Genomic DNA, 24118 nt, shown 5'->3' with positions numbered 1-24118 from the left:
TGGACTGTGGGAGGAAACCGGAGCACCCGGAGGAAACCCACGCACACTGGGGGAGGACGTGCAGACTCCACACAGACAGTGACCCAGCCGGGAATCGAACCTGGGACCCTGGAGCTGTGAAGCATTTATGCTAACCACCATGCTACCCTGCTGCCCCAAAACAAATCCCCTTACTGCTGCCGTGACTCGGATTCGAACCGAGGTTGCTGCGACCACAACACAGAGTACTAACCACAATACGATCACGGCGCCACACGTTACTGCCAATTCCAGTGTTAGAAAGCAGGGGGGGGGGGGGGGGGGGGGGGGATCAGATAGTGGATTAGCCGGTTGTATTTTTTGGTATTTAATTATAATTAGTTAATAATAAAAATGTTACTTGTGTTTAACCTGGCGACTGTGGTCAATTTAACTCAACGAAAGCCACGAGTACGAATATAAACTCGAGTTTCACCAGGGTTGCGACTCTGGGTCAAGTGGGACTGGAATTGGCCGCACACTAGCCCAGGGTGTGATAGTAAATACATGTTTTATTAAAACATACTTCAAACCCACTTTACAAGCAGCATTTTCTGCCTATTATGCAGGGCTATAATGAAATGAAATGAAAATCGCTTATTGTCACGAGTAGGCTTCAATGAAGTTACTGTGAAAAGCCCCTAGTCGCCACATTCCGGCGCCTGTCCGGGGAGGCTGGTACAGGAATCGAACCGTGCTGCTGGCCTGCCTTAAAAGCCAGCGATTTAGCCCAGTGAGCTAAACCAGCCCCTGGTGTGGAGGAGGAGGTGGTGGAGAGACTGACATTTCAAATCCATTTGAAAAAGGATCTTGAAACTTAACCAAGCTTTGTGAAACTACAATGTCCCCCTGCTCTCCTCCATCACCTCAGACACCGCCTTACTACACACAGCACCCCAGCCCGCCCCCAATCCCACATCCATAACCCAGCCTCAAACCCGCCCCAGTGACTGTCCATTCACTGAACCCTAACCCCGTGATCTCCGGCCTCTGACCCCGATGCCAGCCCCGCCTCGGCTCCGCCCTGAGGTCTCGCGATGTTTCGGGAACGTCCGGCATCCTGCGAGATTTCCCGAGGTTTGGGACAATATGGCGGAAGGAGAGACCCTGGAATCTTGGCTCAGTGAGTATGAATAGAGCGAGAGGGCGAGAGAACTATGCGCACAGCGCCGTCAACGGCTCTGTCACTGTCTAACACTGGGGTACAGTACTGGTGGCTACAGTCCTTTCACTGTATAACACTGGGGTGCAGTACTTGTGGGTACAGTCCTTTCACTGTATAACAATGGGGTGCAGTACTTGTGGGTACAGTCCTTTCACTGTATAACACTGGGGTGCAGTACTTGTGGGTACAGTCCTTTCACTGTATAACAATGGGGTGCAGTACTTGTGGGTACAGTATTTCGCTGTATAATACTGGGATACAGTACTGGTGGGAACAGCCCTTTCACTGTAACACTGGGGTGCAGTACTTGTGGGTACAGTTCTGCCACTATGGCACTGGGGTGCAGTACTTGTGGGTACAGTTCTGCCACTATGGCACTGGGGTGCAGTACTGGTGGGTACAGTCCTTTCACTGTATAACACTGGGGTGCAGTACTTGTGGGTACAGTATTTCGCTGTATAATACTGGGATACAGTACTGGTGGGAACAGTCCTTTCACTGTAACACTGGGGTGCAGTACTTGTGGGTACAGTTCTGCCACTATGGCACTGGGGTGCAGTACTGGTGGGTACAGTCCTTTCACTGTATAACACTGGGGTGCAGTACTTGTGGGTACAGCGCTTTCACTGTATAACACTGTGGTACAGTACTGGTGGGTACAGTCCTTTCACTGTATAACACTGGGGTGCAGTAATTGTGGGTACAGCCCTTTCACTGTATAACACGGGTACAGTACTGGTGGGTACAGTCCTTTCACTGTATAACACGGGTGCAGTACTTGTGGGTACAGTCCTTTCACTGTATAGCACTGGGGTACAGTACTGGTTGGTGCAGTCCTTTTGCTGTACAGCACTGGGATACAGTACTGGTGGGTACAGTCCTTTCACTGTATAACACTGGGGTATAGTACTGGTGGTTACAGCCCTGCCACTATGGCACTGGGGTGCAGTACTGGTGGGTACAGTCCTTTCACTGTATAGCACTGGGGTGCATACTGGTGGGTACAGTCCTTTCACTGTATAGCACTGGGGTACAGTACTGGTTGGTGCAGTCCTTTTGCTGTATAGCACTGGGGTACAGTACTGGTGGGTACAGTCCTTTTGCAGTATAGCACTGGGATACAGTACTGGTGGCTACAGCCCTTTCACTGTATAACACTGGGGTATAGTACTGGTGGTTACAGCCCTGCCACTATGGCACTGGGGTGTAGTACTTGTGGGTACAGTCCTTTCACTGTATAGCACTGGGGTGCATACTGGTGGGTACAGTCCTTTTGCTGTATAACAGTGGGGTGCAGTACCTGTGGGTACAGTCCTTTCACTGTATAACACTGGGGTACAGTACTGGTGGGTACAGTCCTTTCGCTGTATAGCACTGGGGTACAGTACTGGTGGGTACAGCCTTTTCACTGTCTAACACGGGTACAGTACTGGTGGGTACAGTCCTGCCACTATGGCACTGGGGTGCAGTACTTTTTGGTACAGTCCTTTCACTGTATAACACTGGGGTACAGTACTGGTGGGTACAGTCCTTTCACTGTATAACACTGGGGTGCAGTACTGGTGGGTACAGTCCTTTCACTGTATAAGACTGGGATACAGTACTGGTGGGTACAGTCCTTTTGCTGTATAGCACTGGGGTACAGTACTGGTGGGTACAGTCCTGGCACTATGGCACTGGGGTGCAGTACTGGTGGGTTCAGTTCTTTCACTATAACACTGGGGTGCAGTACTTGTGGGTACAGTCCTTTTACTGTATAACACTGGGGTAAAGTACTGGTGGGTACAGTCCTGGCACTATGGCACTGGGGTGCAGTACTGGTGGGTTCAGTTCTTTCACTATAACACTGGGGTGCAGTACTTGTGGGTACAGTCCTTTTACTGTATAACACTGGGGTACAGTACTGGTGGGTACAGTCCTTTCACTGTATAACACTGGGATGCAGTACTGGTGGGTACAGTTCTTTCACTGTATAACACGGGTACAGTACTGGTGGGTACAGTCCTTTCACTGTATAACACTGGGTTCCCGTAACAGCCTCCCCGAACAGGCGCCGGAATGTGGCGACTAGGGACTTTTCACAGTAACTTCATTTGAAGCCTACTTGTGACAATAAGCGATTATTCTTCTATTCTATTCTACAGTACTGGTTTGTGCAGGACTGTCGCTGTATAACACTGGCTACAGCACTGGTGGAGACAGGTCTGTTGCTTCATAATACTGGGGTACGGTACTTGTGGAGACCGATTTGTGACTATAACATGGGTAGAGTACTGATGATACAGGTCTGTCACTACAACACTGCTGTACAGTACTGGTGGGCATTGGTCAGTCATTCATTGAATTTGCAGTGCATTGTTTAATGCTGGGGCACAGTTCTGATGGGGCAAGGTCTGTCATTAAAACATTGGGGTACAGTACTGGTAGGAACAGATTGTCAATGCATAACATTAAGGTACATTAAGGTAGAGCACTGATGGGGGTGTCACTATGTTCCACTGGGATACAGCACTGGAGGGTGCTGTTTTACTGTAAAACACTGTGGTGCAGTACTGATGAGGAGATGTCTGTCACTGTATAAAACTAGGGCACGATACTGGAGTGGACAGATCTGTCACAGTATAACACTGTTATCAGTACACCCACAGTGTTGTTAGAAGGATTTCCAGGCTTTTGACCCAGTGACGGTGGAGGGATGTGACATCGTTCAAAGTCAGGATGGTGTATGGCTCAAAGGGGAACTTGCAGGTGATAGTGTTGACCTGACACTGTTGTGGTGAGAAAGTTACTTATTACTTGCTAGCCCAAGCATGGATATTATCCAGGCCATGCTGCATTTGGATATGGACTGCTTCAGAATTTGCTGCCCTTGCCTTTCTAGATGGTAGAAGTCACAGATTAGAAAGGTGCTGTCATAGAAGCTTTGATGAGGAGTGGGTTGTCACTCTACAGCACTACGGGGAAGAACTGACGGGGATAGGCCTGACAAGGCATAGCACTGCATAACAGTGGACCTTATTGGTGGTACACCTTGTTGCCGCATGTGTCGGTGGTAGAGGAAGTGAATGTTTGTGCATGGGATGCCAAACAAGCAGGCTGCTTTGTCCTGAATTGTGTCAAGGTGAGTGTTGTTGGAGCAGCAATCATCCAGGTAAGGATTCCATCATACTCCTGACTTTTGCCTTGTAGTTGGCGGATACAGCTCTGGGGAGTCAGGTGGTGAGTTACTCGCCAGAGGATTCCTAGTCTCTAACCTGCTCTTGTAGCCACAGTATTCATATGGCGAGTCCAGTTTAGTTTCTGGTCAGTGGTAACATCCAGGATGTTGCTAATTTGGAAGTCAGTGATGGTAATGCATTGAATGACATGGGGCGATGGCTAGATTCTCTGTACTATTGAAAATGTTTATTGCCTGGCAGTTCTGTGTTGCAACTGTTACTTACTACTTATCAGCCCAAGCTTGGATGTTATCCAAATCTTGCTGCATTTGGACACAGACTGCTTTGGTATCTAAGGAGTTGCAAATAGTGTTCAACACCGTGCAATCAGCGAACATCCCGACTTCTGACCTTGGAGAAGGAAGGTCATTGATGAAGCAGCTGTATATGGATGAGCCAAGAACATTACCCTGATGAACTTTTTCAGTGAAGTCCTGAAACTGAGATGATAGACCTCCAGCAACCACAATCATCTTCCTTTGAGCTCGTGATAACTCCAACCAGTGGCGAGTTCCCATTGATTTCAATTTTGTGAGGGCCCCTTCATGCCATACTTGGTCAATTGCTGCCATGTTGTCTCTCCTCACCTCCTGAAGTTCAGCTGTTTTGTCCATATTTGGACCTAGACTGTAATGAGGTCAGTGAACAGAGCGACCTTGACGGACCCAAACTGAGTGTCAGTGAGCAGGTTATTCCTGAGTAAGTGCCGCTTGATAGTGCTGTTGATGATCCCTTCCTTCTCTTGGCTGATTATAGAGAGTAGACGAATGGGCCGTAATTACTGGGTTGAATCAGCACGATCTGGAGCACAAGTCTTCAGCCCTATTGTGGAATATTGTCATGGCCCATAGACTTTTCAGTATTCGGTGCCCTCAGCCATTTCTTGATATTGCTTGGAGTGAATCGAATTGACTGAACGCCGGCACCTGTGATGCTGTGGACCTCAGAAGGAAGCCGAGATGGATCGTTGAAGGTGGCAGAGTGGTTAGCACTGCTGCATCACAGCGCCAGAGACCTGGGTTCAATTCCAGCCTTGGGTGTCTGTGTGAAGTTTGCACATCCTCCCCGTGTCTGCGTGAGTTTCTTCTGGGTGCTCCGGTTTCCCCTCACAGTCCAAAGGTGCGCAGGTCAGATGGACTAAATTGTCCCTGAGTGTCTAAGGATGTGCAGGTTATGGGGATAGGGCGGGGGAGTGGGTCTAGGTAGGGTGTTCTTTTGGAGGATCGTGCCGACTCGATGAGCCAAATGCTTTCCTTCTGCACACTAGGGATTCTATGTTTCTGGCTAAAGGTGGCTGCAAATGTTATTAAGTTTGGGTTATGCATTCTCTGGGTTGCTGATCCAGGACAAGCATCATTATGTTGCTGTGGAAATGTAGGTATTAATTACACCACATCTGACATACGGGATTGAAGCCTGATGTGTGAAGTGTGGTTTATATTTCTACATTGAAGCAATGTGAATAATATGCCTGGTACAAACAATGAAAATGTTGGAGGAGGAGCACGGCAATGTTTCTAATATTGAACCTCAACCGGAAAGTTTTTAGTTTATCCACACATGGTGATTATTTATGGTCAGATATCCAGTTCTGGGTGGTTAAGGCACTCTTCTGTACCAGTCAGGAGTGCGATAATTGATCTCACTTCTTCCTTCCCAACAGATAAAGCCACTAATCCTGCAAATCGACAAGAGGATTGGGAGTACATCATTGGCTTCTGTGACCAAGTCAACAAGGAGCTGGAAGGGTGCGTACATAAATGATTGCATTGTACTCTCTTTGTTTACAATATTTTTGTCCAAAGGTTTTATTTTTTGCAGGTAAAAATGATTTGCTGTCCTCTAGAATTTAGGAGTGATTTAACTTCGAAGTAACAAAGATTGATACGCAGACTTTTCTTAGCATGGCAAGACCAGCTGCAGAAATCTGTGAACAGGAAGGTTTGTTTTTAGTTCAGGGGCATCTCTGTGTAGTGTTGCTGTTGATTAGTGCTGGTGATGGGGAACACAATGCATCAGATTTACCCAAATACAGACACTTAGAATAAACAAGTCAGCACCTCCCTACTGTTAATCTGCATTGGATAGGTGATGGAAGGAGTGAGAAACATGGCCCTTCTCCATCTGGCTTGTTACCATCAGCATTGTACAGGTACTGAGCAATGTTCCTCCATAGCACTGCCTTGGGATCCCAGTATCAATTCAAATATACCATTACAGTCATCAATGCAGGCTCTGAACCGGCTCCCCACCTGCCCCGAGGTCCAGGCAGCAGGGGGAGGAATCTCGGTATATGCTGCAGGATGAGGGGGATCTCCCCGACTGGGGGGGTGGGGACGCACTCCATTTGACCTTGTTTGGACATGTTCCTTGTGTTTGGGATGGACTTGCAGCATCTCCTCTGGAATGGACTCTCCTTGGCCCCGGAGAAGAGTCAATGCCTCATTCTCGTGCAAAGGTAATGGTTTTGTGTTATTTCATCCTTTTGTTTCTATTACCAGGCCACAGATTGCTGTCAGGCTGCTGGCTCATAAAATCCAGTCTCCTCAGGAGTGGGAGGCAGTGCAAACCCTTACAGTGAGTATTGGATTCCACACCCAGTCTGCACTTCAGTGTTTTGTAATGTTTCCACAATGTGTGTGAGTGAAGGAAAAGGGTACTCGCTGCTCGGAGCACACAGTTTGTACATTGGTGCAGACACTACATCATAGCACAGTTCAGACCCCCACTAAAGAGTGTGTAAATGTCAGGCCTTAGTTTCACTGGATTTGCACAGGACCATTTGCATTGCCATGCCAGAGGTGAATGGGAACGACAGCTACAACATACGTGTTCGAGGGAGCACTTTCCTGGGGTTGGGTGTCAATATAGGGCAACCCCTATATGGCTAATTCTAGGCTGTACACTTCAGGAGCTGTTGTAAAGCATGGCTGCGGGCCTGAGAAATGCTCCTTTTGGTGTGATGTTGAATGCTGAACAGCAGTTATTTTTGCAATGTGTCTCCTGTGCAGTGATGCTACTATTTTGGTTGAATTCTAGGTGTTAGAAGCTTGTATGAAGAACTGTGGACGGAGATTTCACAATGAAGTTGGAAAGTTCCGATTCCTGAATGAGTTAATCAAAGTGGTTTCTCCGAAGGTGAGTCTCCCAGCATCTGAACCTAACATTGAGACTCAAAGAGGCAGCAAGCAGCAGAGTGTATCAGAGTTTCAGACAAATGGCTGGCACGCACTCCTCAATAAGTACTAGCACCAAGTGGTAACACTCTCGGCAAAGACTTGTATTCATTGAATGTTGAACGTAATTTGAAGATTTCAATAACAGAGCCAGAAAGAGTATTTTGGAGATTACTGTCAGGAAAGGGAGGAACGGGGGAGGGGTGGCAGTATTGATGAAGGAGAACACTGCTGTACTGGAGAAAGAGGATGTCCCAGAGGGAACAACATAGCATCAATTTGGCTAAAGCTAAGGAACAAAAAAAAGGTGCAATACATTGCTCGGTGTAGACTATAGGCCATCAACTAGTGGAAAGGCTGTCCTTTCCAGGAGAAACTAATTAGAGAAACTAATCTGCAAAGAAATTACAGAGATGTGCAAAAATTAATGGGGGGGTACTTTTAATTATCTTAATGTGGATTGACATAGTGGTAGTGCACAGGACAGAGACGGGCAAGAGATCCTGGAGTGTGCTTTGGAGAATTTTCTACAGCAGTATGTGTCCATTGCAAGAAATGCAGATATCCTCATGACATCTTTCATACAGATATAAGGAGACATTTCTTCACACAAAGAGTGGTGAGCCTGTGGAATTCATTAGCACAGGAAATAGTTGATGCTAAAACTTTGAATATATTCAAGAGGCAGCTCGATATTGCACTTGGGGAGAATGGGATCAAAGGTTATGGGGAGAAAGAAGAATTAGGGCAGCACGGTGGCGCAGTGGTTAGTGCTGCTGTCTCACGGCGCTGAGGTCCCTGGTTCAATCCCAGATCTGGGTCACTGTCCGTGTGGAGTTTGCACATTCTCCCCGTGTTTGCGTGAGTTTTGCCCCCACAACCCAAAGATGTGTAGGGTAGGTAAATTAGCCACGTTAAATTACCCCTTAATTGTAAAAAAATAATTGGATACTCTAAATTTTAAAAAAATAAAGCAGGATTAGGCTATTGAGTTGGATGATTAGCCATGATCATGATGAACGGCGGAGCAGGCTCGAAGGGCAAAAGGCCTCCTCCTGCTCCCATCTTCTATGTAACTATGTATGTATCTTCCTTGGGTGGCACAGTGGTTAGCATTGCTGCCTACGGCGCTGAGGACCTGGGTTCGATCCCGGCCCCGGGTCACTGTTTATGTGAAGTTTGCACATTCTCCCGATGGCTGTGTGGCTCTCACCCCCACAACCCAAAGATGTGCAGGGTAGGTGGATTGGCCATGCTAAATTGCCCCTTAATTGGAACAAAAAATGATTGGGCACTCTAAATTTATCTTTCTATTCCTTACCGCTTGAATATAGGAGATTGATGACTGATCTAATTGAGGTGTTTAAAATGTTAAATGGATTCAGTTGGATACATATGGAAGAATAATTTCCTCTGACTGGGGGAATCAAAATCAAAACCACCATCTTAAAATTCGCACAAGACCATTTAGAGGTGAATTTGGGAAGCAGATCTTCATACAGTGACTAGTGGAAATCTGGAACTCCATCCCCCAAAAGACTTTTGATTCTGGGGCTTAGTTAGAACTTCCAAGATTGACAGTGATAGACTTTTGTTGGGTAGGAGTGTTGAGGGTTATGGACAAAAGGCAGCTGAATGGGGTTACGGTACAGATCAACCATGGTGAAATCAAATGACAGACCAGGCCTGAATGGCTGCCTCCTGTTCTTGTGTGTTTATTTTATTTCATTTTGATTTTCTTTATTTTTCAGTATTTAGGAGACAGAGTATCCGAAAAGGTCAAAACCAAAGTGATTGAATTGCTGTACAGCTGGACTGTTGCTCTCCCAGAGGAAATCAAAATCAAAGATGCCTACCATATGTTAAAGAAACAAGGTGTGAAGAGTTTGTTTGGAATCCTGCACCATTCTCCATGTTAGGCAAATAAAATAATGACCAAGTATATGGTTGGGGCACTTGGTGAATGTTTTGGCTGAGGTTTACTGCACCAGTCTATAGGTATGAAGTCATAGAACCACCACAGTTTAGAAGAAGACCATTCGGCCCATCAAGTCTGCACCAACCCTCCGAAAGAACACCCCCCCCCCCCCCCGGGTATCCCAGTAACCCCAGTTAACCTGCACATCTTTGGACTGTGGGAGGAAACCAACGCAGACACAGGGAGAACGTGCAAACCCCACACATAATCACTCAAGGCTGGAATTGAACCCGGATCCCTGGTGCTGTGAGGCAGCAGTGCTAACCAGGGACTTGCTTTCCAGAGTCATGTCTCCCTTTACTCCAGCTTTATATCTGGTGTTCAGCCATTGACCATTTCTGGGATTGGGATCCATGGCCAGAGTCAGCCCTCTCCCAACTCACCCAGGTGGCCACTGTGCATACATGGTCCTTGATGGCATGTCATGTGGGAGCCATCAATACCTTTTGTTTAAATTCCTTTCTCCGAGTTACAAAGCTAAAGCGCAGAGTGAATAGGGGCAAACACCTAATCCACCTGCTGCCTGCTCCAAAAAGCAATTCAAATTGAATCCAATTTATGATCCCCACAAAAGACACATACCAGATCCAGGCATATGGGCGTTTTGGAAGCAATCTCCACCAGAGAATCTGGACTGTGGGAGCTGGTCTCCCTCTTTGCAATGTTGCATTGCTGCAGTATTTTCTGTCTGTGCTGCACTGTTTATTGGTAAAGTCTAATTGAATAGACTGATGAATAGTTTTGAGCAGTCTGATGTCCTGCATTATTTTTCAAGGTATTTTGCAACATGATCCTCAGATCCCAGTTGATAAGACCCTGATTCCTTCGCCCCCAACTCGTCCGAAAAACGCAGTATTTGAAGACAATGAAAAATCTAAGGTAGGAGAGCATCATTTGACTGGTGACCAACATCCCCACAAAGTGACATCAACAGAAGGAAAAAGCTCTTCCCTTTTCTCAAACCCCACATGCCCAACGAAATTGCCAAATCATCAGTAAAAAAACAGTATCAAAAAGGTGGATGTTGACTATCGCTTCACATCTGGGATCTGAGTTTAAATCCAACTCGGACCAGGGAGGGACCCTGTCCCCGGGGAACCAGACCGGGGAGGGAGCCTGTCCCATGGGGAACCAGACCGGGGAGGGAGCCTGTCCCTTGGGGAACTGGACCAGGGAGGGACCCTGTCCCCGGGGCACTGGACCAGGGAGGGAGCCTGTCTCTTGGGGAATTAGACCGGGAGGGAGCCTGTCCCTTGGGGAACTGGACCAGGGAGGGAGCCTGTCTCTTGGGGAACTGGACCAGGGAGGGTGCCTGTCCCTTGGGGAACTGGACCGGGAGGGTGCCTGTCCCTTGGGGAACTGGACCAGAGAGGGAGCCTGTCCCTTGGGGAACTGGACCAGGGAGGGAGCCTGTCCCCGTGGAACCAGACCGGGGAGGGAGCCTGTCCCTTGGGGAACTGGACCAGGGAGGGAGCCTGTCCCCGTGGAACCAGACTGGGGAGGGAGCCTGTCCCTTGGGGAACTGGACCAGGGAGGGAGCCTGTCTCTTGGGGAACTGGACCAGGGAGGGACCCTGTCCCCGGGGAACTGGACCAGGGAGGGAGCCTGTCTCTTGGGGAACTGGACCGGGAGGGAGCCTGTCTCTTGGGGAACTGGACCAGGGAGGGAACCTGTCCGTTGGGGAACTGGACCAGGGAGGGAGCCTGTCTCTTGGGGAACTGGACCAGGGAGGGTGCCTGTCCCTTGGGGAACTGGACCGGGAGGGAGCCTGTCCCTTGGGGAACTGGACCAGGGAGGGAGCCTGTCTCTTGGGGAACTGGACCAGGGAGGGTGCCTGTCCCTTGGGGAACTGGACCGGGAGGGTGCCTGTCCCTTGGGGAACTGGACCAGAGAGGGAGCCTGTCCCTTGGGGAACTGGACCAGGGAGGGAGCCTGTCCCCGTGGAACCAGACCGGGGAGGGAGCCTGTCCCTTGGGGAACTGGACCAGGGAGGGAGCCTGTCCCCGTGGAACCAGACTGGGGAGGGAGCCTGTCCCTTGGGGAACTGGACCAGAGAGGGAGCCTGTCCCTTGGGGAACTGGACCAGGGAGGGAGCCTGTCCCCGTGGAACCAGACTGGGGAGGGAGCCTGTCCCTTGGGGAACTGGACCAGGGAGGGAGCCTGTCCCTTGGGGAACTGGACCAGGGAGGGAGCCTGTCCCTTGGGGAACTGGACCAGAGAGGGAGCCTGTCCCTTGGGGAACTGGACCAGGGAGGGAGCCTGTCCCCGTGGAACCAGACCGGGGAGGGAGCCTGTCCCTTGGGGAACTGGACCAGGGAGGGAGCCTGTCCCTTGGGGAACTGGACCGGGAGGGTGCCTGTCCCTTGGGGAACTGGACCGGGAGGGTGCCTGTCCCTTGGGGAACTGGACCAGAGAGGGAGCCTGTCCCTTGGGGAACTGGACCAGGGAGGGAGCCTGTCCCCGTGGAACCAGACCGGAGAGGGAGCCTGTCCCTTGGGGAACTGGACCAGGGAGGGAGCCTGTCCCTTGGGGAACTGGACCAGGGAGGGAGCCTGTCCCCGTGGAACCAGACTGGGGAGGGAGCCTGTCCCTTGGGGAACTGGACCAGGGAGGGTGCCTGTCTCTTGGGGAACTGGACCAGGGAGGGACCCTGTCCCCGGGGAACTGGACCAGGGAGGGAGCCTGTCCCCGTGAAACCAGACCGGGGAGGGAGCCTGTCCCTTGGGGAACTGGACCAGGGAGGGAGCCTGTCCCTTGGGGAACTGGACCGGGAGGGTGCCTGTCCCTTGGGGAACTGGACCGGGAGGGTGCCTGTCCCTTGGGGAACTGGACCAGAGAGGGAGCCTGTCCCTTGGGGAACTGGACCAGGGAGGGAGCCTGTCCCCGTGGAACCAGACTGGGGAGGGAGCCTGTCCCTTGGGGAACTGGACCAGAGAGGGAGCCTGTCCCTTGGGGAACTGGACCAGGGAGGGAGCCTGTCCCCGTGGAACCAGACTGGGGAGGGAGCCTGTCCCTTGGGGAACTGGACCAGGGAGGGAGCCTGTCCCTTGGGGAACTGGACCAGGGAGGGAGCCTGTCCCCGTGGAACCAGACTGGGGAGGGAGCCTGTCCCTTGGGGAACTGGACCAGGGAGGGTGCCTGTCTCTTGGGGAACTGGACCAGGGAGGGACCCTGTCCCCGGGGAACTGGACCAGGGAGGGAGCCTGTCCCCGTGAAACCAGACCGGGGAGGGAGCCTGTCCCTTGGGGAACTGGACCAGGGAGGGAGCCTGTCCCTTGGGGAACTGGACCGGGAGGGTGCCTGTCCCTTGGGGAACTGGACCGGGAGGGTGCCTGTCCCTTGGGGAACTGGACCAGAGAGGGAGCCTGTCCCTTGGGGAACTGGACCAGGGAGGGAGCCTGTCCCCGTGGAACCAGACTGGGGAGGGAGCCTGTCCCTTGGGGAACTGGACCAGAGAGGGAGCCTGTCCCTTGGGGAACTGGACCAGGGAGGGAGCCTGTCCCCGTGGAACCAGACTGGGGAGGGAGCCTGTCCCTTGGGGAACTGGACCAGGGAGGGAGCCTGTCCCTTGGGGAACTGGACCAGGGAGGGAGCCTGTCCCTTGGGGAACTGGACCAGAGAGGGAGCCTGTCCCTTGGGGAACTGGACCAGGGAGGGAGCCTGTCCCCGTGGAACCAGACCGGGGAGGGAGCCTGTCCTTTGGGGAACTGGACCAGGGAGGGAGCCTGTCCCCGTGGAACCAGACTGGGGAGGGAGCCTGTCCCTTGGGGAACTGGACCAGAGAGGGAGCCTGTCCCTTGGGGAACTGGACCAGGGAGGGAGCCTGTCCCCGTGGAACCAGACCGGAGAGGGAGCCTGTCCCTTGGGGAACTGGACCAGGGAGGGAGCTTGTCCCCGTGGAACCAGACTGGGGAGGGAGCCTGTCCCTTGGGGAACTGGACCAGGGAGGGTGCCTGTCTCTTGGGGAACTGGACCAGGGAGGGACCCTGTCCCCGGGGAACTGGACCAGGGAGGGAGCCTGTCCCCGTGAAACCAGACCGGGGAGGGAGCCTGTCCCTTGGGGAACTGGACCAGGGAGGGAGCCTGTCCCTTGGGGAACTGGACCGGGAGGGTGCCTGTCCCTTGGGGAACTGGACCGGGAGGGTGCCTGTCCCTTGGGGAACTGGACCAGAGAGGGAGCCTGTCCCTTGGGGAACTGGACCAGGGAGGGAGCCTGTCCCCGTGGAACCAGACCGGGGAGGGAGCCTGTCCCTTGGGGAACTGGACCAGGGAGGGAGCCTGTCCCTTGGGGAACTGGACCAGGGAGGGAGCCTGTCCCCAGGGAACCAAACCGGGGAGGGAGCCTGTCCCTTGGGGAACTAGACCAGGGAGGGAGCCTGTCTCTTGGGGAACTGGACCGGGAGGGAGCCTGTCTCTTGGGGAACTGGACCAGGGAGGGAGCCTGTCCCTTGGGGAACTGGACCAGGGAGGGAGCCTGTCTCTTGGGGAACTGGACCAGGGAGGGTGCCTGTCCCTTGGGGAACTGGACCGGGAGGGAGCCTGTCCCTTGGGGAACTGGACCAGGGAGGGAGCCTGTCTCTTGGGGAACTGGACCAGGGAGGGAGCCTGTCTCTTGGGGAACTGGACCGGGACCGGGGAGTGCCTACAGATCCCACAGAATGTTAACCTTGACTTTGGCTGTTTGCTGGGTTGCGTTGATTTTATAACGTGGAATGATCGGTGTTAACTGTGTCTGTGAAATTGAGCCCCCTTGCTGCTCTACAATGCTCTTATGTAATAGACCTCAATGTGAATTTTAAGTGGGCATGCACGTTTTTGTTTTATCCCAGATGTTAGCCAGGTTACTGAAGAGCAAAAACCCAGACGACCTACAAGAAGCCAACAAACTCATTAAGAACATGGTGAAAGAGGTAAGGATGCAAAGCTGACAGAAAACTGTTCATTACGTAAGGGGGAAAAGCATTGAAGTTGACGAGGCAGGAGAGATTGCATGGATTCCTAGAAAGAAAGGTTAAAGATGAGAAAGTAGGTTTAGGCTAGGACAAGAAGGTTTGTAGGTGGGAATGGGGGATATAATGAGCAAGTGGGTAGATGGGAATATCAGCAGCTTGTACTTAAATAGCATCTAAAGTGTAGTCAAGCACCCCCTACTGGTTCCCTGGAATGTTATCGAATATAATTTGACACTAAGCCAACGGATAACAAGATAATTTGTTAGTCGACCAAAAGCTTGGTCAAAGAAATAAGTTTTAAGGAGTGTCTTAAAGGAGCAAAGCTTGGTGGAGAGTCGGAGAGATTTAGGCAGGAAATTCCAGATCCTGTGGCCCATGCAACTGAAGACGCTGCTGCCAGTGGTGGAAGGATTAAATCGGGGATATTTAAGAGGCCAGAATTGAAGGAGTGAAGAGACCTCGGAGAATTGTAGGGCTGGAGGGGATTCTGGAGATAGGGAGGTGCAAGACCATGGAGGGATTTGAAAATGAGGATGTGAAATTTAAAATCAAGGCTTCATTAAACCAGGAGCTAGGTCCACAAGCACAGGTGATCACAGAGTGGGACATGGAGTGAATTTGGATGTGGGCAGCTGCGTTTTGGATGATCTCGAGTTTATGGAGGGTGGAAGCTGGAAAGCTATTTGGCTGTGTTGGAATAGTCTAAAGGTATGAAGGGCAGATGACAGATTCAGCAACAGTTAAGTTGAAACGGGCAGACTTGCGACAGGGCAGCACGGTAGCATTGTGGATAGCACAAATGCTTCACAGCTCCAGGGTCCCAGGTTCGATTCCGGCTTGGGTCACTGTCTGTGCGGAGTCTGCACATCCTTCCCGTGTGTGCGTGGGTTTCCTCCGGGTGCTCCGGTTTCCTCCCACAGTCCAAAGATGTGCAGGTTAGGTGGATTGGCCATGATAAATTGCCCTTGGTGTATAAAATTTCCCTTAGTGTTGGGTGGGGTTACTGGGTTATGGGGATAGGGTGGAGGTCTTGACCTTGGGTAGGGTGCTCTTTCCAGACTCGATGGGCCGAATGGCCTCCTTCTGCACTGTAAATTGTGTGTGTGACAGGTGGGCTTTTATGATGAAGAGGGTAGAGGGTCAGAAGCTCATCTCTGTGTTGAACAGGAAACCAAGATTGTGAACCGTCTGGTTCAGCATCAGTTTGCAGCATTGGAGATTAAATTGATAGCTAAAGAGCAAAACTTGTGGCAGGATCTGAAGATGTTGGCTTATCACTTGGGTGTAAAACGCGGCAAGGACCTCTCCCAAACTCGTGCCTCATACCATCGTAGTTTCCTTTATTTAGATTCAGGACCCTAGTCTCAGAATCAATTATGCACTCCATATCTTTTTAATTTAAAAATAAAATTCCAATTCGGGGGCAATTTAGCGTGACCAATCCACCTACGCGGCACAGTTTTAGGTTGTGGGGTGAAACTCATGCAGCCACAGGGAGAATGTGCAAACTCCACAGGGACCATGACCAGAGGCTGCCTCACGGCGTCAAATCCTGGGCGCCATGAGGCAGCAGTGCTAACCACTGTGCCACCCCTGCACTCGCCCCCTTGATGAAGAATTCTATCATATTATGGTGGCTCATCCCCAAGAGACCTCGAATAATTAGATGGTCAATTATTCCTTTGTCATTACCCAGTCCCGAACGGGGATGGCCCGTTCTCTAGTTGGTTAAGTCACGCTGCAGTTGTATAGCCACACTTGGGCAGCAAGGTAGCATGGTGGTTAGCATAAATGCTTCACCGCTCCAGGGTCCCAGGTTCGGTTCCCGGCTGGGTCACTGTCTGTGCGGAGTCTGCATGTCCTCCCCGTGTGTGCGTGGGTTTCCTCCGGGTGCTCCGGTTTCCTCCCACAGTCCAAAGATGTGCGGGTTAGGTGGATTGGCCATGCTAAATTGCCCGTAGTGTCCTAAAAAGTAAGGTTAGGGGGAGGGGTGGGGTTGTTGGGTTACGGGTATAGGGTGGATACGTGGGTTTGAGTAGGGTGGTCATTGCTCGGCACAACATCGAGGGCCGAAGGGCCTGTTCTGTGCTGTACTGTTCTATGTTCTATATAGTTTTCAATTCTGGTCGCCACACTACCAGAAGGATGTGGAGGCTTTGGCGAGGGTACCAAAGAAGTTTAAGACATAGGAGCAGAATTAGGCCATTCGGCGCATTGAGTCTGCTCCGCCATTCAAACATGGCTGATATTTTCTCATCCCCATTCTCCTGCCTTCTCCCCATAACCCCTAATCCCCCTTTTTAATCAAGAACCTTTATATCTCTGTCTTAAAGACACTCAATGATTTGGCCTCCACAGCCAAATGTTGCCTGGTATGGAGGGCATTAGCTATGAGGAGAGGTTGGATAAACTCGGGTTTGTTTTCACTGGAATGACGGCGATCAGGGGCGACCTGATTGAGGCCTACAAAATTATGAAGGGCATGGGCAGAGTGGATAGTCAGAAGCTTTTGCCAGGATGGAAGAGTCAATTACTCGGTGACATCGGTTTACGGTGCGAGGGGCAAAATGTAGAGGAGATGTACGAGGAAAGGCTTCTACACCGAGGGTAGTGTTGCCTGGAACTCGCTGCCGGAGGAGGTGATGGTGGAAGCAGGTACAATAGTGATATTTAAGGGGAGCCTTGACAAATACATGAATAGAATAGGAATAGAGGGAGATGGTCCTCGGGCGTGTAAAAAGGTTTTAGGTTACACGGACAGCATGGTCGGTGCGGGCTTGCTGTTCCTGTGCTGTACTTTTCTTCTTGGTTCCTCAATATTGGTCCAGAAAACCATCCCGTACATACTCCAGGAATTCCATGGTATTGTTACTAATTTGATTTGCCAATCTATATGCAAATTGAAGTCACCCATAATTACAGATGTTCTTCTATTGCATGAGTCACTAATTTCCTGTTTAATCCTATTTCCAACATCACCATTACAGTTTGGAGGTCTATATGCAACCCCCACTAACGTTCTTTGCCCCATGGTGTTTCTCAGCTCTACCCATACAGATTTAACATCATCGGAGCAAATATCCTTCCTCACTATTGTGTTATTGACCTCTTTAACCAGCAAGGCAACTTACCGTCTTTTCTTTTTTTGCCTGTGCTTCCTAAATACTGAATACCTTTGGATATTTAATTCCCATTCCTGGTCAACCTGCAGCCATGTCTATAATCCCGTCTATATTATACCCGTTAACATCTATTTGTGTGATTAAATCATCCACTTAAATGTGAACGCTCTGCGCATTAGGGGGACAATGCTTTCAGGCTTGACTTATTAACCTTCCTTGTCCCAATCCCATTATTTTTTATTGTGGCCCTGTTCGATTCTTTCTGGCCCTTTATTCCTCTGTCAATCACTTTTCTTATTTCCCTTTCTGCCGTTTTTGTCCGTGTTTCCCCCTCTTCTGACTCCTTGCATAGATTCCCATCCTCCCATCCTCCTGCTATTGTAGTTTAAATTCACCCCAACCACTCTCGCAAATATTCCCCCTCATGGGCGGCACGGTGGCACAGTGGTTAACACTGCTGTCTCACAGCTCCAGGGTCGGCCTTAGGTGACTAACTGTGCGGAGTTTGCACTTTCTCCCCGTGTCTGCGTGAGTTTCCTCCGGGTGCTCCGGTCTCCCCTCACAGTCCAAAGATGTGCAGGTTAGGTGGATTGGCCATAATAAATGACCCCTTAGTGTCTAAAAGGTTAGGTGGGGTGGGCAGCGCGGTGGCGCAGTGGTTAGCATTGCTGCCTTATGGTGCTGAGTTTCCAGGTTCGATCACAGCTCTGGGTCATTGTCCATGAGGAATTTGCACATTCTTCCCCTGTTTGCGTAGGTTTCACCCTCAAAACCGAAAGATCTGCAGGCTAGGTGGATTGGCCACACTAAATTGCCCCTTAATTGGAAAAAATGAATTGGGTACTCTAAATATATATTTTTTAAAAGGCTAGGTGGGGTTATAGGGATCGGGTGGAGGTATGGGCTTGAGTAGGGTGCTCTTTCCAAGGGCCGATGCAGACTCGATGGGCCGAATGGCCTCCTTCTGCACTGTAAATTCTATGATTCTATGACATCAGTTCCGGTCCTGCCCAGGTGTAACCCATCTAGTTTCTACTGGTCCCAACTCCCGAAGAACCAGTCCCAATGCCCCAGCAATCTCAAACCCTCCTCCCTTGCACCATTTCTTCAGCCATCTTATATTTTCTGCTATTTCAGGGCAGCACGGTGGCCTAGTGGTTAGCACAACCGCCTCACGGCGCTGAGGTCCCAGGTTCGATCCCGGCTCTGGGTCACTGTCCGTGTGGAGTTTGCACGTTCTCCTCGTGTCTGCGTGGGTTTCGCCCCCACAACCCAAAAATGTGCAGAGTAGGTGGATTGGCCACGCTAAATTGCCCCTTAATTGGAAAAAATAATTGGGTAATCTAAATTTAAAAAAAAAAAATATTTTCTGCTATTTTTATTCAAACTAGCACGTGGCACTGGTAGTAATCCTGAGATCACTACCTTTTGAGCTCCTACTTTTCAACTTACTTCCTAACGCCCCATAGTTTGCTTCATGTCATTTGTACCAATGTGTACCACAACCCCCTCCAGAATGCCCTGTAGTCGCTCTGAGACATCGTTGACCCTAGCACCAGGGAGGCAACAAATCATCCTGGAGTCTCGTTTGTGGACATAGAAATGCCCAGTGCAATTGAATCCCCTATAATTATTGCATTCCCACACTTTTTACTCCTCCCCTATTTAGCAGAGCCAACCATGGTGCAATGAATTTGGCTGTTGCTGCTTACCCCTGAGAGACCATTTCCCTGTCCCCCCCGATACTTTCCAAAGCGGTATATCTGATTTGCAGGGGAATGGCCACAGGAGATTCCGGCCCTGCCTGCCTAGTCCTCTTGCTCTGCCAGTGGAGGCTCTTTTGTCCTCCCGACTCCACTCTCATTCCTGTTCTTTCTCGTGTTCTTTTATCTCTCCGTCGATTGTCTTCGTCGATTGTCTTCGTCTCGCTCTTTTTTGCGCTCTTTAGTCCCGCACTCTCTTATCCTCCAGGCTCTCCTCTTAGTCTCACTTTTTCTCACTCTTTCATCCTCCTAGCTCCGCACTCAGTCTCGCTCTTTTGTCCTCCCAGCTCTGCTCTCCGTCTCGCTCTTTCTTGCGCTCCTTTATCTTCCTGGCTTCGCACTCAGTCTCGCCCTTTCTCGCACTCTATTATTCTCCTGGCCCCGCTCTCAGCCCTGCTGTTTATCGTGCATGATGGGAACAGTGTAGAGGGAGATTGATTTACTTAAATAAATCTAAAGTACCCAATTCTTTTTTTTTTTCAATTAAGAGAGAATTTAACGTGGCCAACCCACCTATTCTGCACATTTTTATGTTATGGTTTGAGACCCACGCAGACAACAGGAGAATGTGCAAACTCCACATGGATGGTGACCCGAGGCTGGGATCGAACCCGGGTCCTTGGCGCCTTGAGACAGCAGTGCTAACCACTGCACCACCATGCCGCCCAATTTACTTGTATTTAACCCAGTGCTGTACCTGCTCTTGGAGAGTTTGATGGGGACAAATAGAGGAAGCTTTTCTCTAACCCAATAATCATAAAATTTACTGTATTATTTGGACAAAATGTACGAACATCAGGACGATCCTGGGTGATGGTTGGTCTTTTGTTTTAAGCAGCACTGCTAAGTGTGTTTATAGCATAGCAGAGTAAACACAAGCTGTGAATATTCAGATTATTTTATTGTTGTACCTTTCACAGGATGAAGCCCGAATGCAGAAAATATCAAAGCGTTTGGGCACTCTGGAGGAGGTGAACAATAATGTGCGTCTATTGAATGAAATGTTGGCTCATTACAGCAAGGAGGATTCGACAGAAGGGGACAAAGAGCTGATGACGGTAATCCTGACCTCCTCTCTCTTTCTCTCTCTCTCTCTCTTCCCCCCCCTCCCCCCCCAAAAAAAACTGCCTTGTGCTTCATTTCTCATTATCTGGAATCCCAACTCTCATCCCACCAAGCACACTCTCCTACCCACACCTAAATAATCGCTTTTAAATAGACCCAGGCGCAGGCACACACTTGCACGCAGACCCAGGCACACACTTGCACGCGGACACATGCCTAGCCATCCCAAAAGAGAGTCAGTCGTAAAGATCTGAAACATGAGACATGGCTGAGTTACACCGTTTTAATCTAAGGTCAAATCTAGCAATCCTACTACTGCCCTGGGTAACACGAGCAAACAGAGGTGACTTGGGCTTCAATCTTTCTTCTGTGTGGTCAGTTGCTTGTTGCTATTACCATCCTAGGTACGTGTATATGATTGGCTAAATAGCCTCTGTGTGCAAATTGCTTTGACTCTCTTAGCCTGAGTTCTCAGCCAGATAATAATGGTCTCCATTTGCCGCAATATTTCTATAGCCGTGAATCTGCTCAGCTGTTCCTCACATCCCATGTCCAAAATATACGCCTGAATATCCATCGTCATTGAACCCTGGTATACCCTACCCATCTTCACTCCATCCAGTACAAGGAGTGCAGATTTCAGACACCAGGGGGCATAGGTTTAAGGTCCCTGGGGCAAAGTTTAGAGGAGATGGGCGAGGCAGGTTTGTTACGCAGAGGGTGGTGAGTGCCTGGAATGCGTTGCTAGGGGAGGTTGTGGAAGCAGATACATTAACGGCGTTCAAAAGGCATCTTGACAAACACATGGATAGGATGGGTATGGAGGGATACGGCACAAGGAAGTGCTGAGGGTTTTTGGCAAAGATTGGTATCATGACCGGCACAGGCTTGGAGGACCAAAGGGCCTGTTTCTGTGCTGTATTGTTTTTTTTTAAATATCCGGTGGTCAACTGGTCCTACAATCATGACCAGATATTATTGGAGCGCATCACAGGCCATCAATCTTCTCCTCTGGCAAACCCATTTACTGAGCCCCACTCGAAGATCATCTTTGAACTCAAATGTAATCCTGGTTTCCTTACTCCACAACCAACCACCTTCTTAATCCCCTCTCCCCTGCTCCCTCCACCCTCACCCAACAAATGTGGGCAGCTTCTGGACTTGTTTGTCGCTCAGACTAAGACCAGAGTTCATCTGCATCTACTGCATCTTTCACTTCCATTTCATCACCAGGCCAAGCCCCTCTCCAGGGTGTCGTCCCCCACCCCCCCAGCCCTCACTTTCCTCTCACTTTGTCCTTGAGGTCTGTCTTCTGCTCTTATGATCCAATTCCCTCCCACCACCCTGTATTTTAGCCCTGATCTCGCAATGCCTCTAATTAAATTTATGGTCCTCAATATTAAAATTTCTTCATAGCTTATTCTATCATCTCTATTCCTGTAACTTCCCCCAGCCCCTCTGAGCTCTTTGTTCCCTGGATCAGGTATTCTATGCATGTCTCACTGGTTTTCCCATAATTCGCTGTTGTGCCACATCTGGAATTTCTTCCCTAATTTTTCCTCCCTATCCTCCTAAAACATCCTTCTTACATCAAAGTTTTTGGTCACCCCGCCTAATGTTTTTTCTTGGGCTCCATGACTACCTTTGTTTGAATATGCCTCTGTGGAGCAAGTTGAGTTGGTTTTCAGTGTTAAAGCACTATATTAATGCATGCTGTTGTACAGAGGGCGCAATGAGCTTCTGTCAAGGAAACTGATATTGGAGTCTGTATAGATGGACAACACACAAACTTTACTGATTTTCAGGAGCTGTACGACCGATGCGAGAAGATGAGACGGACATTGTTCAAACTTGCGAGTGAGACCGAGGACAATGACAACAGCTTAGGTAGGTCATTAAACTTCCTCCATAGATTGCAAACAGATTGGGTCTGGCCATCCCACACCCTCATTTTCTACGCTTCTCCGTGTTGACATTTCAGTTCTCTTGGTGCTGTCCTGTACCTCGCCCAGACACTGTTCGTCAGCTGACAGGCAGATATCATCAAGCTTCTGCATCAGAATTGAGCCCAATTTTATCATCATTTGATGGCTATGCACATCTTACACAAAGATATCACTGAGTAGCAAACCCCACCCCATGCAAACTTGCTTGTGTGCACAAACCTGCTTGTCCCCTTGCGCACGCCTGTTCGTGCATACCCGCTTGCTCATGACTGCTCACACACGACTGTTGATTCATTCATGCTCACTTGCAGGCGCGTGCTCGGTCGTACATGCATGTCCGCTCGCGCACGTACGCATGTACATTTACTCTCCGCACACGCTCATGCCCGCATGTGGACATGATCTCTCTCACGGGCACTCCAACATGGAAGATGGGTAATTCTAATTCGTACACAATTATTTTGCCTTCCAATTCTTCAGGAGGCTGGTGTGTTTGTGTAAGGTCCAAGGTCTGTGATCAAAGTAAATCCAGACATTATCAAAGACATGGGGCTGGATTCTCCCACCCCTGCCCGTCGTAAGAATGCGAGCCGCATACAATGGAGAACTCCATTGATGTCGGGCAGGATTCTCCTGTCGCCGGGCGAATGTGGCCGGAGAATCCCGCCCATTATTTCACAGAAAGTATTGATGCAATGGTCAAGAGCAGTCTGCTTGTGTGACATTATGTTCACACCTCTGTGACCTCTCAATGGAAGGTCTAACGGTCAGACTGGCTTATTACGAGTCAACATGAAAAGGTTCCCCCCTACCCCTGCCAATTGCACCTGAAGACTTCATTACTTATCTAAGGGATAGTCATTCGTATGTGGGCAGAGATAGTAACGGCATCTTCAGAAGAGTGAAAAAAGGCAGGGGGCAGTGGTTACTGGGATGGGGAAAGGATTGGGTGCAAGCATGTTTGTATACCTCTCTGTTTATCATGCACATTTGGATAGTAATGTCGGAGAGGTATCCAAAGGATAAATACTGAATCAGAAATGAAAGTACATCGTTGGGCATTACCCATTGGAGGAAAGGATGAATGGCAGGTCAGGCTCTTGGGGTTGAATGGCCTACTCGTGTTCTTAAATCTTGAATTAAAGATTAGACTCCTTATTGGTTACAATGAAATTATTGTTGATTGACGGGCGGCATGGTGGCACAGTGGTTAGCACTGCTGTCTCACAGAGACAGGGACCTGGGTTCAATTCTGACTTCGGGTGACTGAGTGGAGTTGGCACTTTCTCCCCGTGTCTCCGTTTGTTTCCTTGGGGGCTTCGGTTTCCTCCCACGGTCCAAACATGTGCAGCTTAGGTGGTTTGGCCATGCTAAATTGCCCCTTCGTGTCCAAAGGTTGGGTGGGAATTCAGGACTAAAGCGGGGTTTGGGCCTCGGTAGGGTGCTCTTTCGAAGGGTCGGCGCAGTTGCACTGTAGGCATTCTATGATGTATACCAGTCCCTTAAGGTAGCATGGCAAGTGAATATAGTGGTAAGAAGGCATATGATATACTTGCCTTTATTAGATGAGGCATAGAGTTTAAGAGCAAGAAGGTTATGCTAGAACAGTATAAAATGTTGGTTAGGCCACAGCTAGGGTATTGGGCGCAGTTCTGGAGTCCACCTTGTAGAGGGATATGATCGCACTAGAAAGGGTGCAGAGGAGAGGGCAGCAC

General features: G+C 49.9%; 1 protein-coding gene across 1 annotated transcript in view; it reads left to right on the top strand.

Moving 5' to 3' along the window:
* The first annotated feature begins 1054 nt into the window (after window positions 1-1054).
* The window catches only part of gga3b (golgi associated, gamma adaptin ear containing, ARF binding protein 3b), a 39337-nt gene continuing 16273 nt past the window's right edge, over window positions 1055-24118 (top strand). The window contains exons 1-9 of the mRNA XM_038777270.1: window positions 1055-1141; window positions 6065-6149; window positions 6903-6978; window positions 7441-7539; window positions 9329-9452; window positions 10331-10434; window positions 14385-14465; window positions 20313-20450; window positions 22263-22344. Coding sequence (XP_038633198.1) covers window positions 1108-1141; window positions 6065-6149; window positions 6903-6978; window positions 7441-7539; window positions 9329-9452; window positions 10331-10434; window positions 14385-14465; window positions 20313-20450; window positions 22263-22344 — 823 coding nt within the window. The 5' untranslated portion in view covers window positions 1055-1107. The remainder of the gene's footprint in view (window positions 1142-6064; window positions 6150-6902; window positions 6979-7440; window positions 7540-9328; window positions 9453-10330; window positions 10435-14384; window positions 14466-20312; window positions 20451-22262; window positions 22345-24118) is intronic.

Source organism: Scyliorhinus canicula, chromosome 18 (assembly GCF_902713615.1).
Source record: "Scyliorhinus canicula chromosome 18, sScyCan1.1, whole genome shotgun sequence".
In the NCBI taxonomy this organism is placed as follows: domain Eukaryota; kingdom Metazoa; phylum Chordata; class Chondrichthyes; order Carcharhiniformes; family Scyliorhinidae; genus Scyliorhinus; species Scyliorhinus canicula.
The sequence above is the reverse complement of the archived record's forward strand: the minus strand, read 5'-3'. Positions and strand labels throughout refer to the sequence as shown.